General features: G+C 32.7%; 1 protein-coding gene across 2 annotated transcripts in view; it reads right to left on the bottom strand.

The window, feature by feature from the left end:
• The window catches only part of Khc-73 (Kinesin heavy chain 73), a 217,702-nt gene that overhangs the window by 115,143 nt on the left and 85,163 nt on the right, over positions 1-17,396 (bottom strand). For both annotated transcript variants that reach the window (XM_040727993.2, XM_040727994.2), the window contains exons 3-12: positions 13,849-14,015; positions 9,946-10,223; positions 8,594-8,841; positions 8,299-8,413; positions 8,032-8,244; positions 4,386-4,476; positions 3,776-4,147; positions 3,406-3,712; positions 2,780-3,332; positions 2,400-2,719 (exon numbers count right to left, since the gene is read on the bottom strand). In XM_040727993.2, the coding sequence (XP_040583927.1) occupies positions 2,400-2,719; positions 2,780-3,332; positions 3,406-3,712; positions 3,776-4,147; positions 4,386-4,476; positions 8,032-8,244; positions 8,299-8,413; positions 8,594-8,841; positions 9,946-10,223; positions 13,849-14,015 (2,664 nt within the window). The remainder of the gene's footprint in view (positions 1-2,399; positions 2,720-2,779; positions 3,333-3,405; positions 3,713-3,775; positions 4,148-4,385; positions 4,477-8,031; positions 8,245-8,298; positions 8,414-8,593; positions 8,842-9,945; positions 10,224-13,848; positions 14,016-17,396) is intronic.

Here is a 17,396-nt window from a genome sequence, read left to right as displayed (position 1 = left end):
AACAATTGTTGACTCATCATTCTTATCCTCTCAGAAAAATACATATATTTATATATTTAGACACACAGGGTGAAAACTAAACACGATGGCAATTCAAAACTTTGAGGCTAACAAAGACGGATTTAAAAAAAAAAAAATTATAGTGCAACATATATCTGTCAAATATTCACTGTCAGCAAACATATCTTATTTACAATTAAGCTAAAAAATGAATTCAAAATGGGACATAAAACTCAAGGTCAAAGTTTCAATTTGTGTTGGTCAATCTTAAACTCTGATTTCGAAACTCATCTAATTATTTGAATAATTAATTATCAAAAACTTTAAAATAAGATTTGTTCACAAATTTTATTTACATCTTTTTGTATGAAATAACTATCTCTCTAAAACCTCTCAATGAAAAGTTATTTAAAGAGAACCCCCCAAAAAAAAAAAAAAAAGTCAACTGACAAAAGGAGACGACAACTGCAGAGCTGCAAAGCACAGTTTCAAACACTGCAGATTTTTGGCATAACGCAGTGTTTGTCTAGACTCCCTGTTTAGTCCCTCATATCTCAGTTTTTTTATAATATGCTCATAAATTTAAAATAAAAACTATATATTGAGGTCCACAAGAATTTTTGTAGTTGTTGATGAGTTGTTCATACTAAGCCTACAAATTCATATTATAGAACCGTATATTTTTGCATTGGGGGGAGGGCCCTGTAAGTATTTGATTTGATATTAAAACGTTTGGTTATTAATTATACAAACTTGCAATTAAAAAGATTACTGAATAAATATTGGTTAAGCTTAGATTCTTTAAAGTTAACAGTATTGAAATCAAGTAAAATCCCAATTAAGATTAAATTTTACAATTACATTTTCTGTCATAAACTATTTCTAATAATTATATATAATAAATAAAAGGTTTTTATTGTTCTAACCATACTAAAAAATACAAAGGGAAAATAGTAAAAAGTGGACTTTGAAAAATAATTTTTCTCATTTTACGGGTTTAAGTACAAAAAGTAGTCGAATAACCTGGATTTAATATAACACAGATTTTTCTTGTTCCCAAAAACCGCGACAAAAATATCAACGCGTACTATCACTATACACAAAAATAAGGCTTTCGGATATATAAAATCCCCTTTTTGGGGGAAAAAAGGAAATTATGTTGCTGCATCCTGCTACTCGCTAGGAAATTTTGTCCTAAACTATTTTGCCCCAGAAATTTTTTCCTTAAAACCATTTTGCCTCAAGGATATTTCGATTTTATACGTAACCTTAGTTATATTTGCTTAAAATTGATGTTCCCAAGGAATTTTAAATCAAAATATGTAAGATATATTACTATAAAACGCATTCAATGGTTGTTTTTTTTTAAATAATGGAATCATGCCTCAAAATTCCAATGCATACATTCACAAAATCTAACAATGTAATTAATTCAAACCAGAGGCAAAATAAGCAATAAAATTAGTTGAGAAGATTTTTTTTTTTTTAAACGGCAACGAATCGAATAGAAGAATTCCTAATCATTTCTCCGTTAGTAATCATCATTGGGCATGATGATTTATTAATATTAGTAAGACTCATAGACTGACGAACAATCATAATATGAGGCAAGAGCATAGTTTCATCATTATTCTTAGAGTTAACAAAACATTTAATGCATTTTATTGTATTAAATATTGCGTATTTTGGTTACAAAAATTCAAAGGGAAATCAATGGCAACCAAAAATAAAGAATAACGACATATTCACTTCATTTATTTATATATTAAGACGAAATATCCTTGAGGCAAAATGGCTTTAAGGCTAAATACCCTGAGACAAAATTACCGGGCACCAAAATATATAAATCATGCAAATATAAAATTCAAACGGAGCAAATTTTCAGTCCCCACCCGGTATATATGTTTACAACACAAGCAAATAAATGTACATCATAAGTCTTTATGTTTCTAGGATCTAAATATTTAGCCTTTTTCATATTCTTCTTCTTCATTTTATTTTTATAATAAATATGAATATACAAATAGGGCAAATAATTCTATTGATATTCTTATCTTTGTGTATTCATTCTTAAGCACTATTTTCATTATCCTATCTCTTATGAATTCCTTATTCTTAGAATATCTATCTATCCCTGTATAAAGAGTATAAAGATAAAGGAAAAAGAACAATCATAGCAATAAAAGGGTAAATTCCGAAAACAACATTTACATTATAAAGATAATTCCATGATATTAGAAAATAATGATCCTGGAATGAGTATGCATATAAGTATAACATAAGCCCGGAATGAGGGCAAAATAATGAAGAATGGAAAGGTTCTGTGATTCTATTATCAAATAAACTTCCGTAAATAAAAGCGATGTTAGTTTTTAGTACTCGTAAATAATACAACTCACCGATCTGCCAAGGATCTTGCTTTCGCTTTTTGTTTCTCAGTGTCCCATTGAGGTCCTAGACCTAAGGATTGCTGACCATAAATTTCTACAGAGAGAGCACCTTCAGCACAATGCTCGATAAATTCCTCATTGACTGGAACGAGGAATTCTTTAACATTTTCAAACTGAAACGTTGCAGAGTCTTCCGTCTCTCCTTTATGCTCTGCTCCATTGACGAGAGGTGGAACAACAGTTACATCACTATCACCCCAAAAAGTATATTGACAAAAAACGAAATGTGCTGAAGCAGGTGGTAGGCCCACGGCCTCTTTTATTGTGACCTAAATAAATCATTTTAAGAATTGCTATATATAATATTCGTAGTTCTTTCTGAAATTTACTTTGAGTTGAACTAAATTGGCTGACTCTGAAGAGCTCTCGTAATTTCCCGGAATCAAATTTCCAGATACTTTTTGAATTCCAATTTTTAGTCGACCCGCAGTTTCTCCATGCTGTGAAATAATGGGAGCATAGTACTCTAAAACGACGTCATGGAACAAAACATTCAAAAAGAGATTGGCTACGCCAATGAGATCATAACTCTCAGTGGTTTCATAGAATGGATCTGAGAAACTTTTATTCATTATGCTCTGATGTGGATCCCTTTTAACTTCGTCATATAGTTCACGCATATCAATCAACTTTAAATTTAATTTTTCAATGGACCAGATTTGATTTCCTCTGTCTTTTCGTTTGACTAATATCGCAGGCTCACTCACTATGGCTCCTCTCCTTCTATTTGGACTTAAATTTTGTGGTGGAATTTGAAGAGTGACACTAAATCTCGTTTCACGACCCATTTCTTCAGCAAAGAAATTAGCTTCTCTAACTAAGCCATTGGCTCGAACAATATCTTCCTGAAGCTTTGATAAACTTCTCTTGAACGCTTCATCTCTTAAAAAATTAATTAAATATTTATAAGAACAATAGTTTATATGAAATTAAAGAATATCATGATGAAACTCACCGCTCCTGGCCCCATTTTTCTAATTTTAAAAGAACAGTTGGAGTGGACGGAGTTTTACCGTTTGAATTTTTAAATGGGTCATAAGGCATATAAGGAGTGGAGGGGCTCATATAGTTCTTTAGCTGCTGAAAATGTTTTTCATATTCCTGACGTTGCTTCTTTAGAGCACTCTGTTTTTCTTCCTCGTATTGTTTCTCCAATCGAGCAATAGCTTCTTGAATAGGATCGTTATTTAAATCTGCTCGCATTACTTCTTCCTGTGCCATTGTCCAATCAAAGGCAACGGGAACGGGTGAATTTAAATCTTCTACAAAAAATAAAATGACAGTAATTAGTAAAAAACCAAATAACCTAATTTCATTACTCTTACCTGAACTTTTGGGACAATTGATCCTGAAAAAATGATTGGATCCCCAAAGAATACGATCTCCGTTCCTTAGAACAGTTTTTTCATGGATCTCTACACCATTAACACATGTTCGAGAGCCTTCAAGAGGAACAAGGCATACTCGATCGTTTTGAATATCAATGATGCAATGCTTTGGCTGAATACCAACTCCACTCAATTGAATGTCTCCATCTCGACCCACCAAAGTAGAATCCTTTAAATAATAGACTAGCAATTCGTTCAGGGATGGATCCGAATTTAAATTGACTAAGAAGTATTTACTCTCCACTTTGATACCACTCACAGAGACACCCAATTTTTCCAACGCATGACGTCTATCTTCCTGGGTTTGACCTAATGTTATCCGAGGAAATTTTAAAAAAAGCCGTTAAAATATAATCACATTTAATCTAATATTTTATCATGGGCTATAGAAGATAATAATAAGGATATTATTGTATTTATTTAACATCTGGAATAATAACACGTAGGCGAGTTATCAATGACTCATTATTTCTCATTACATATAAGGGACATTTGACTACAGATAGATAATTATTATTTATTAAAAATGAACGATATATCTACACACCCGTCTTAAAAAGCTTCTCTTCCCATGTGAGTGACATTTCCTTCATCAATTTTTCATTTTCACTTAATTTTTCATTCAGAACATCAGGTTGCTAATGAGAAGAGAAAAAAAAAGAGTAAGCAATTAGTCAATAATGATAATATTTGTACAAAGAGTAAGAACGCCTCATTCTAAAATATGACAAAAATTTAAATTACATTTTGAGTATTTAACCTGTATGTCATAGAAAGTTTTAATAGATAATAGTAATACAAAAAAATGAAGGTCTATATTATATAATATATATGTAATCCATGTATTATGAAGCCAAACAAATAGTCCAGAACATTTGTTCAAGTCACTTCAAAATGCAGTCCTTAGATATTAGTAGGGTTGTAAATCCGAAGCCTTTTTATAGCGTTTTTCAAAACCATCTAAGTGTAAAGTTTAATCAAGGGTGTGTGTGCTCAAGAATGCCGGAGTGCAACGCTGAGGATTTGTTTCGGAGTTATCTTGTATATTAATGCAACACAGTTTGTCTATTTGTCGACGAATAATAACTCTGAAGCAATGCCACAAATTCCTTATTAATTTTGTTGTTTTATTTTCTACAGGATCTATTAGGTCCCTGTTAGGCTCATAATAGAATTGAGGATCAATAACAGGATAGTTCCTTACTATTTCCTTGCTGAATACAGAGTAGGAGTTGTGTTTATTTATTTCCTTTCATAAGTGATCCCAGCTAATCTAATGAATCGTCATGACAGTTAAGCTGTTCTCCTCTCCAACAATCTTCAAATTGTCCTCGTTACCGTTTTATTATTTATATATAGAGAGAGAGAGAAAATGCTTACAATTTACAACCATACATCTTAGTATAATAACAGTGTGTTGCCACGATACCAATATTTTCGTATCGGTTTACAAGCCAAATTTGTATAAGTATTTCGGTACCTTTATATAGATTTTCGACAAAAGATATAAAACAAAAATGTCATTTAGGACAATTCAAATCCACTTGGAGGAACGACATCAGGATAATTCTTCAGGGAAGAGGGAGGGGCTATTAGTTCCAAAATTTGAGGACTTTATTTTATATAAAAGACGATTTGTATTATTCCTTTGTTTTATAAAGAAATTTTTGTTTCAAGTGAGTTGCTCAAAAATTCGTAGATGGGCGTAGATATTTAATGTAGTGGTTTGACTGCAAGTACCAATCTATATCACATTGTAATATACGTATCATATTTGATGCAGGAGTTTGGGAATCCTGGATTTGAGCAGTTGTACAAAAATTCTCTAACGACAAATTCAAAAATCTTTAATATTGAAAGATTTTAAAAAGCCAAACAATTATTTTAATCCTTAGAAATGCAGAGTAAGGATTTTAATTTCAAAACTGAAAAAAATTCTAACCTCACATGTAAATGACTATTAGAGATGATTAAATTGCCTAAATCCTCGTGTGTGTAATCAAAAAAAGAAGATTAAGTTTGATGAACGACATATCTGCTGACAAAAATCATTATAAACAATATAATGCTCCTTTATAAGATTGAACTATCAGTAAAGGGATAAATCTATATTAATAAAGCAAAATATGTCTGGATGTTTGTAGTAAACTCCTTTTTAAGTTTTATCACATAACTGCTTACTACATGATGTAAGAAATGACAATGTAGTAACAAGTGTGTATAGTTTAAGCTTAGCGCTTCATAAAAAAAAGGGGCTCTATATATATATATATACTATGTTGTAAATCCTAATAATTTTTTGACGTGCGAGTTTTATCGTTGCAGGAAACTTGAACAATAATTATTTTGTCAAGTTTTCATCATTATTCTTTCATTCTTGAGGAGAAAATGACTACGTATTGAGTAACTACGAGCAAAAATAGAAAGTAACTTTCAGGAGTTGTTGGGGAGTTAGCACATAGGCAGAAAAGTCCCAGCCTTCACACATAGATGGCGCTATTTTTCGAAGAAATGACCTCATTTTCAGTTAGTATCAACCATCAAAAGACAATCCGTTCTTTAGTTTGTGCTAAATGTGACGATATTTTTGTTATTTCCAAAATATCGGATCCAAAAAAAAATCATTCATGCTTTAATGTTATACTACTTCCTGATAGAGAAAGAACGCCGTTCAAGCTAAGCCATGGCTTGAAAAGTGTTCAAAGGACTCCGTTCCATAAAGAAAATAAAAAAATATATATAATAATGATCTTAAAAAACCAATTTTGAATGAAAAAACCCGTGTATTCTACTTTTTTTCTATGGTGGTTGCTCAAAAAAGATTGCATCGATCCCTAGTTACTAAACGGAGAAGGTCCTCCTTTTTATCTCCAAAAATGATGACATAACAATAGCTTCAAATCATCTCCCGCCTCATGTGTGACTAAGTGCCCTATTTTCTACATTTAATCTCTTAAGTATATAAGAAGTTATAATACGAGTATACATTATACATTTTGACTCCATTTTCCTCTTCAATCCCTCAAAAGTTATTGATCTTTGAGAGAAGAAGGTTGATGGATTCGATGTATACCTTCTATAACAATCTTCTTACAATATATAAAGGAAAATGAAGATGAAGAAATTCAAGAATGAAAGTGTACATCCATTATAAAAATGAGATATAACTCAGAGGGAAAGAAAGAAAGCTGTTTTTATAGATGGAAAATTATGGTTTTTTTCTTTCTTTTAAAAACAGGTTTGGGGAAAATGTATACCTTCAGCCTTATGAAAAGCATACATACAAAAACTTTTCTATTCATTTATTCAAGAAAGAAGAAAAAATGTAAAAAAAAATATACATCATAATATATTCTAAATTATTTATATAAACTTCAAATTGATGAGGATTAAAAGAGAGAGAGAAAGACCTTTGATATTTTCACTTACATATGTAAAAATGAGAAGGGAGGAAAGGTTCACTTTGGGTCACAAATTTGTTCTACATATTGCCACAAAATGGATTTACTTTTATTAAAAAAAAAAAATATATAATAATCAGTAGAGTTGTAAAAAATATGATATGATATTGAAAGAGTGCGATACATTTTGAAACTGTCAACAGTGTTTAATTAATTTCCCAAAGCTGCTATCCTTATTCTTGTGCTATAGTCATGTCCGGTTTAATGTTTGGCATGGGGAGAAGTACCTAAGCCCGCACAATGCCATAAATTATGAAAATAAACGACCTTTTATTATAAAGAAAGGTCATTTTAAGAATGTCCATAAAATGGTGTGTGTTATTATTTTAAGTCATTCAATGAGACATGAGACTATAAGATATGACATTTTACGGAATGGAAATTAAAATCGGTACTTGCACGGCCATTACGCCATAAAAAATGGTCCTACTGATGACGTTATCTATAAAATATCTGAGTGTGAAAATGTTCTTTTATAAAACAGAACAAGAATGCAAATTGTAAATAATGTCACTAAATTTATTTATGGCATTTATTGATTGGAGAGCTAGATCATTCGAGCTCCTCTATCTACGACACCAGACAAAAATCCTGTAGACACCCTAATAAGAGCATCATTATTACCCTTAACACCATTTTTGATTGATATTTTTATACAAATTTTGATACTGGAAACGGTTGGAAGATAAATTGTTTCGTGAGAACCCTATTATACATAAATGAAATCCGTACCGCTGCATGCTTCAACATTTCTTTAAGTGCATCAACCTCTGCCCTCAATTCACGAATGATACGAGCATTTGGATCTTCATTGACAACGGCATGATTAACAATTCTTTTAGCACGGTCTGCGTATCGAAGAGTCGATAGAGTTTCTTCATAATTATCTGCAGCTGGAGAAATCGTAGCTACCATCACGGTTTTACTATTTCCTCCCAGATTGTCCTATGTAGAGCAATAATATTAATATAATAATGAATTAATAATGTTGAATAATACTTTTAAAAGCCAAGTGAGTGTGGAGTCTCGATAAGGAACGAATTTGTCTTTGTTAGATTTACTAGAAGCTTTGTCTGCTAATTTTGAAATGACTAGACCAAGTGTAGTTAAGGACCTGGAATGATATAAAATAAAGTCATTCAATAGTGTATACATACTGAATACATTTAATAGAATTAGTAAATAGAAGAAAGAGTAGATTTGACTCTTTTAAAAGAAATGCAAAAAAATATTTTTTTAAATTGAAAAAAAATTACTTTAATGCACTTCTTAATATCCTCAATTTAATAAATACCTATTGATATTTGAACCCTCTTTGAGCCTTTCTCCCACAGCACCCGTTTTGACTGCTCTCTCTGAGCCAGCCAAGTCCACCAATGACATCTTGCTCACTTTTTCACCACTGACTCCACTTTGCACATCCGTTAATGTTTGCGTTAAAATGACTGTAAAAACTGCATGAGACCTGGAGGATTCATTGTTCATATTTGTAGAAGCAACCGTTCTGCTCTTATTTCCTTCTACCATGAGACTATCGATTTCCTATTAAATTAAAAGATAACAGATCATTCCAACGGGTTATAATAGTTACATAAGGCTAGAGTTGTATAAAATATGACCTAGAAGGCGTGCGATCGCAATATTTTAATACTAAAGGAAATAACTTTGCAAAGTGAAGACCATATTATTTAATTAGGAGGAGAGGGATCTTGACTTTTTCGAGATATTGAGACATACAAGTAAATATAAGGTCTCATAATGTGTAGAAGCTTGTGAGTTTGTCTCTTATGAAGTATTCTGAAGGGGGGACTTGGAGTCGACCTGTGGAGTGAGGGATGAGGCCGGAGGAGATCAAATCTTATTAAGTAAAGTACCACGACTTTATCTACCATCAACCATTTCAGTATAATAACAGGATGAACGTGACAGGTATCATGGAGAGGAACTTCTACGTCATCAAATCCATTAATTCATGAGACAGAAAATTACTATGAGCATACATAAATAGAAATATAGCGTACAAACTCCAATGATGGTCTAATACTAGGTGGAAACTTATTCCAGGAATGCTGATCGATTGAGTCGAGTCCAATAATATATTCTTCGCTTTGCAAAGTTATATCCTTATAATTAATATGTTACGATATTTAAATTTCAACTACCCGCTGGCACTTTTTGAGATGGAAATGAGAAAGTATAACGTGCGGGCAAACTTGTTCAATAAACACCATTATTTTTTATTAACCAAAGCTGTTACCATTACTATTTAACTATAAAGAGGGAACATCCAAGTATAAAATAATAACTATAGGTGGTGCTAATAAAAGACAGAGCGTAACCCTGATGATTGGTTGGGAGTTATAAGTATAATTCCTTGTTGAACTTGGAGTGGAATTGAGAATCGACATCTAATTAATCCCATTCTAAGTACCCTTGCTATATAACGATTAAGATTTGTGTGTATTTCTTTCCTCTCCCAGATACTTGTAACTCATATAACAAAACATTATGACAGCTAAGCTGTTCTCCTCCAAAAAACTCTTCAAATTGATGGGATTACCACGTTACTTTTCGGTTTCTTTGATCTTTACATATGTGACGGTCATATTTTATACGAATCTACACAGTGGTAAAAAAATGATTTACTTTATAAGAAGAAACAGCCAATTGTGAAAGGCCATCGACATATGGACCAAGGACTGTGTGCTCACGCACTTTAAGCCCATGCTTGGATGAAGTGGTAGGGTCAAGAAGATCATGCACTTTTTCGTTGTATATTTCCATGTAGCTAACTTCAACTTTGGCCTGCCAAGAGGGGGAGGTTTTCTCTGCTATTCGTTCAAATAAAGCGTTGCAGAGTCTAGGTATGACCCCTTGTGAATTACCCTTTGAAGAACCCATCATTGTATACGACTTTCCAGATCCTACATGAAAAAAAAAAAAAAAAAAAAAAAATTATAAAAAACTTTTACTAAGTCATAATAATAAAGGATAGTAATTTTATAGTTTGGGAACAAATTAGGGAAACTAAAATCACGTGATCAATATTTGTACAAGGTAGTTGTCGTAGCGATTACTTTTTGTGTCCCCTTGGAGTGTTGAATATTACTCCATAACTCCATGAATTAGCCCTTTTAACTGGATGATAGTATTGGATCGGTCCTAGAACTACTGATTTATATATCAGTCTCCCCCGCCCCCTTAAGTATTATTTTAAATTTAATCATTATAGTCTTTACGGCCTTAGCTTTCTTTATATTTTCTTCACATCTAGTAAGGTTAATAGGGATACCATAACACTTTTCCGACTGATCTTTTATTTACAGCACACTTTTTAAATATGGCGACTCAAAGACTATAACTGTTACCAAGAGGAGCTATATATCTCCCTCCTTGACTGTTACTGTTAAAGTACGGTTGTTATATTCTATGACGTCAAACTCTCTCTCTCTCTCTCTCATGCCTAGCAATCAGTACCGTACATCAAAATGAAAATTCTAGCAAACCACTTGACATGATGGTCTAACCTTGTATGTCTATTAACCTTGCCTCCTAGCTAGAATTGAAGAATATAAAATCAAAGAAAATAATAAACTATAGCTTGAACGTATAATATTAAGTTCATGCCACACACCTCCCACTTCAGACTTCAGGTATCTTATCTCTTTGAGAGAGGTTATGATTAAACTTCCCCAACTGAAATGATTTAGTTAGTAACCGGTTTTGCCCGATGTGATTAATTAAAATTGGCTTGTTTCAGCAACAAACGACCAGAAAATCAGCTCAAATATTTAATGGTTTATAGCTTGAAGGATTTAATTCTTGTAGGAATTCTGGATATATAATTTTTAAAGTTCCAGAAGGACAATTGAGGCTGCGCCCAGAAAAAATTAATTATTATATTTTACTTAACAACTACGGAAAAACCTTGAGGTTGTGTACAATTGATAATACAATTGAAAAGACCAATTGTTTTTTTTAAACGATTGTTTTATGTGATAATTATAAAAAATTATCAATTTCGGGAGGAGGGCTACAGTATAGTCTATAAATAAAACACACACTCATTAGCCTGCTATAAGGATGACCCAACCCTGGGTTTACTTTTATTTATTAGTTTGAAACTATTGAATTTGAGTGTAATCAATTTACAAGTCCAAAATTGAACCTATATTTTTTAATTTATATTTCTGACATTACTAAAAACTGGCTAACTATTGCATTCTAGCTATCAGGTAGATAATGGTTTTTTTAGCTATACAAGTCAAAAATCACCAGGACCTAGCTATGTAGTCACCATAAAAGACCAATAAGGAAACTTCCAAGTACTGGCAAATTTTATTAGGCTGGACTGATAGGCCAGCAGTCTTTTTAGTTTTTTTACACCAATCCAACACTGCTGAATGAACAAGGTACTTTCTGCGATGTGAACCAAAACTTGCATACGACATAAGGGAAATGGACATATTTGTGACGTCATCAGTTATACACAATTAATTAACGACATCTTGCATGGAGAAAAAGATAACTCCACGACCATTTATCTCCAGAAGTGTTTTACTACTTTGTTTCACAGCTTTAGATAATACATATAAAATAAATAATCCTTTGAAAGGTGTTTGAAATAGAAATATTGGATTATATGCATCGAAGACATGCATCAGTCTATTACATGGAAAGAAACATATTGGATTAAGATTGAGAAATTTAATGATTCATAAGAGATTCAATTATATTTATAAGCAGAAAAACAACATATTAAGTGCTGAGTTGACTAAAACAATGTTGGACAAAAATCAAGAGAAGGAGTAAAATATGACCCATTTATTGTTTGTGCTTTGAAATTTTCACTAAACCTTGAATTTAAAACAACAAAAACGTTACAACAATTATGAGTTGAGATACTTAGGAATGTTAACTATAGTTTAGAGCAGGGATATCCAACAAGTGACCCCGGGCTGTGCGGTCCACTTAATGTTTAAGTGCAACCCGCTACTCGTTCGCTCTTCAAGTACTATTTTTTTTTAAATTATCTTACTGGGATTTTTCTTGAGAAAACAGAAAAAAAAATTAAGCATTTATTTTTTGAAAAAGAAGATCATTAGATCAAATTATGCAACGGATATTTTGGACGCGCCTGAACAGGCTTGCCAGATTGCCTTTTTTTTAAAAAGCAGTTAAGCTTTGAAAAATTAGATTTAGTCCAAATTTGACATAAATATGTTTTTAATAGTATTGTTTTATAAAGTTATTTTTCAAGATATTTAATTTAATAGGTTCTGTGCCCCATTAATGCGGCCTATTATATTAAAAGGACATCCCTGGTGTAGAGCTTTCATTTAATTAATGAAGTTTTGAAACTATGGAACTTGTTTTGGAATTGAGAGATATATGAACGTTCAAAACTGTTATTGTCATCCTTTCGAAATAATTGTACAACAGTGATTTTTTGTTAAAGCCTGATTTACTGTGTAATTTCTCTGAAAAGTAGAAGGTTCTACTCTTGCAAAATTCACAATGTATTTAATTAGTGACACTTTAAATTATTTCGAAACTGAGTTACTTCAATACAGTATCATGTTTCATTTAACATTTGTTTTTAGCAAAGAGCAATTATGACTTTTTTGCAATACCGTTCATGATTGTAAAATTAGTTTAATAAAAATAATTTTTTTACATCTCTTCAACATGAATAAAATCCATCCATTTCCAGAATTATGAAGTATATCATTTATTATCTATGTCTACAGGGGGTGGGCTGAGGGGCTGTAGCACCTTCCCAAATTAAGGAATTTTTGTTTTTTACTAGAAACTTTAGTATTTATACATTTTTTTCAAAAAAATTATTTTTTTGTGAACAGCTGTGGATTTTTGGAGAATAGGTATGAATTTTTGTGAAAAGCCGTGGATTTATACAAAAATTTGGGAATAGCTATGATTTTTTTTGTTAATAATTATGGATTTTTAAAATTTTTGTCAAAAAAATTAATATTTCAAATTAAATTTTTGAAAGTTTTTTCAAAATAATTTAATTTTTTGCCTAAAAAAATAAATTCGAGTATCTATCTCCCCCCCCCCATATATATATATATATAGTCCTGCGGACGCCCCTGGGGTGGTATTATAATTATAGTGCCGATGTAACAGAATATGGAAATCCCCCTCTCCACCGAGGAGGCTACTAAAGACTGCAGGGAAAGTGAAACTGATGAAGTTGCTGAATATCCACTAATTTATTGGGGGTACAATATCACACTGATAAAATATATATGCAGTCAATCCGGTATTAACCGGTCAAGAATAGGAAACTGAAAAAGTGACAGCTTAGTAGGGATGACCCCTTAAAACCAGTTCTGGTATTTTGGCCCCACCAAAAAAGTAGGCTTACGTATATGTTGTATTTAATTCCCCAAAATATATTCTGTGCTAGACCTCCTCCCGAAATTAAAAAACCCTGTTGTGCGCCCCTGCCATTAGACTAGTTTTTACAATAGAAGGGATCAAAGTAAAGAAAGACAGTAAAATACTCATAAATAACAATAATCATACCCGTTTGACCATAGGCAAAGATGCACGCGTTGTAGCCTTGAAAAGCATTGTCCAGAATATCCTTCCCAACATTATTGAAGACTTGTTCCTGACCATCAAAATCTGGTTTGGAAGGATCCAGAGAGTTGAAGCACTCATCAAAGGCAAAGGTTTTGGGTTGTTTTTGACTGCAAAAAAAAAAAAAAAAAAAAAATGAGTTAAAACTAATTATAATTTGTATTTTAATGTATTGCTATTTAATATGTGACCCGTCAACACAAAAGCAATCCAGAAAGATTTTTCTCAAAATGGAGAATTCTTCAACAGACTATATTTATTAACCCTTTGGCTGTACCGCAAATTCACTTAAAGTAGCCAAAATTGATCGTCACAAAAAAAAGAAAAGAAGAGAAATAGACATATTTATTTCTAAAGGGGTCAAATCGGGGCCAATATAAGTATTTTAAATACATTAAAGACTTTTAACTATTTTGAAAACTCTTGGGTATCTACACTCATCCCAGATATTTGAATACAAAGTATAAAATGGACTCAAATATGTCCATGAAATTTTGGGATGTACGTATACCATGAAGTAAAAAAAAATGTAATGGGATTTTCTTTTTTCCTATATATTTATTCAAGATTTTTTTTATATTGACGCAACATAAATTTGAAAATAAAAAAACGTGGAAATCATTTATCATAAGAAGGGTACATGGAGATGAAATTACTTTCAACATATTGTAAGTACAAGATTAAACAAGTGGACATATATTGTGTGTGTATATATATACACTAAGAAAAACTTTTGACATCATCGTATTTGTTCAAGAGGATGAACAAAACCAACATCTACTAGGTATATGTGAAGCTCCCCTTATACTATGTAAGCTATTAATTATCTTGCAGAAAAAACTCTATCCTCATAAATAAAACTCTTTTGTTAGTTTACCTAATGAAGAGGGACAGGAAGACTGACAATCATAAGTGTTGTACGTCTGAGGACGAGTCAAATAAACCAATATATGCTGAAAGTTTGATCATGTATTTATTTATGTTCTTTAAATTTATTTATATAGGACCTTTTATAATCATTCTTTTTACATATACAGTACTTTAAAATCCTCCCATCTTAATAATGAAAGGGTTTAATTAATAAAGAAAAACGAAAGGAGGAAGATAATATTTTGTAGCGTGCAAAATAGGCTGTCATTGGGAACCTCAATTCTTCTTTCATTCTTGAGGAGCAAACATATCAATAGGGTTGTAAATAGTAAGCAAAAATCAACATTCTAACCATGGAAAATTTGAAGAATATGCTAGAAGAGAGGAGCTTATCTGTCAAAACATTTCATTAAATTAGCTGCGAGTAGCTCCTAAATAAAAGAGATATACGCATAAGTACTACTCCGTATCAAGTAATGGCATAGATAAAATAGCGAGGGTCGAACCTGATCTTTTGAGTCAAACATTTATAACTAGCTATAAACATTGTATGTATTTTGGATATGTTTAAAAAAAAAAAAAAAAAAAAAAAAATTGGAACGTTTTGCGCGGGGAAAAACTTCCACTGAAATTGCCAAGGTTCTTAACTGCAGCCACACCACCGTTTACACCATGGTAGCCAGAGGGACTCCTGAGGCGAGGTAGGACGAAATGGTTGCTGCGGTGAAAAAGTCTGTCGAGGACAAGAGAGGCAAGGTCGCCGTCAGCGACCTCTTCAGGGAGTTCAACGTCAGCAGAAGGACCATGGACCGGCTAGTTAAGAAAGATCTTGGCCTTAAGGTCTACAAGAGAACCTTTAGTCAAGCCCTCAAGTCTGTAGACAAGAAAAAACGCCTCGCAAGGTCGAAGATTATTCTCCATAAGCTTAAGAAAAAGCCAACCGTCGTTTTGTTTAGTGATGAGACGCCCTTCAGCCTAGGCCAGATGGTGACCAACGACACCAGATTTTATCTGACGGAGTCTCTCGGTGCCAGGGATGATGACGTGGTGCATGTAGGTAAGGAACGGCACTTCGCCAACCTCCAGGTCCTGGCTGTTGTTGCGTCCAATGGTCAGAAATGTGATCTCATCTTCTTGGAGGACCACGAGAGGCTTAACTCCGAGACGTACTGCCAATACTTGAAGGACAAAGTGTTCCCGCCTTTGATATGTTTATCACCTCTTTCTGTATACTCTTTTAAGGTACACTCTGCTCTTACTCTTCAATCTAATGTTCATGTATGCACTACAAGTAACAAATAAATGCCTTCATGTCAATAAAGTATTTTGTAATCAATATATCAATTCAAAATGACTTAGTCACAAAACATCATCATCATTTCTTTCTTCCTTTAAACAAAATACACATCATCCAAATTGACAATGATTCATTCATTTGACATAAGAGATCATTTATTGGAAGTGATCAATAAAACGTGTGTCAGTTGGAATACATGACCTACGCACTAATGACAAAAAGACTTGAGTCATATCAGTGCGTTCCTAATAAAATTTGTCAGTCTCCTAGGACCAATCCCTATCGGTTTTTATAGGTACTTCTACAGCTGAAATGACGTAGTTACCAACTATTAAAGGACACCCTTGACTAATTATGTATTTGCAAGCAATTAACATAGCCTCTTTCAAGAGACAAGATACTTGAAGTTTCAAGTAGGAGGTGCGAGGCTAGAACTTATTATTATCCGTTCTAGCTACCATTAATTATTTTCTTCGTTTTTATATTCTTCAACCATTTGGCTGAAAGTGAAGAAAATAAAAAGATAACTTAGGACTACAGGGCCGATAAAAAAATGGAAAGGGGAGACTGATTAGGCAATCAGACCTATGACCTATCAAAAGGTCAAACATGTAACATCACTTCCCAAATAAGAAATATTTTAAATTACAAATCCTCTTTATTTTGAGAGAAGGAATTGTTAAGGTTTGAAGATACCAATATGACTGTCTTGTCCCCCTATATATTATACCGGGTGGTCCATTAAAATCTGAACACTAACCAATTCATTAATAAATTAAGGTTAAGTGATTGAAATTAATTCATATTTCGATATATTAAAGTATTAACAATTACCTACAAAACAAAACAAATATGTGCTCTCTAACTTCATTACAAATCGAGAAGATGCCTCTTGAACGTGATCGACGAATTTCCATTCACGCACTCCAAGCAGTTGGACGTCTCTAGGACAACCGTTTATGCTGTCAGAAGGTCAGAAACGTATAAGAGGAAGAAAGGTTCTCTCAAAATCACCAAACTGGACCCAGAGGAGTTAAAGAAAAAAGCCAAGGCCCCATGTCCAAGAAGGCCCATGCAAGAGATCTCTGGGTTTCACACCATACTGTCCAGCTATCAAAAAGTATATGGAAAAAGCCTAGTAAGAGTGGAGATGCCACTTTTGACACCAGCAATCACCTCCATTGCAGAACACTTTTGAACGTGTCTTTTAAACTCTTTTTTGATACTTTTAGCCACCTAAAGTCCCTTAACTAATCACTTTGGGTGCATGGTGAGGGGAAGGCATGCTGTGTCCGTCATTCAATGATTAAGCGAGCTTTGACTG

Source organism: Lepeophtheirus salmonis, chromosome 2 (assembly GCF_016086655.4).
Source record: "Lepeophtheirus salmonis chromosome 2, UVic_Lsal_1.4, whole genome shotgun sequence".
Taxonomy (NCBI): Eukaryota; Metazoa; Arthropoda; class Copepoda; order Siphonostomatoida; family Caligidae; genus Lepeophtheirus; species Lepeophtheirus salmonis.
The sequence above is the reverse complement of the archived record's forward strand: the minus strand, read 5'-3'. Positions and strand labels throughout refer to the sequence as shown.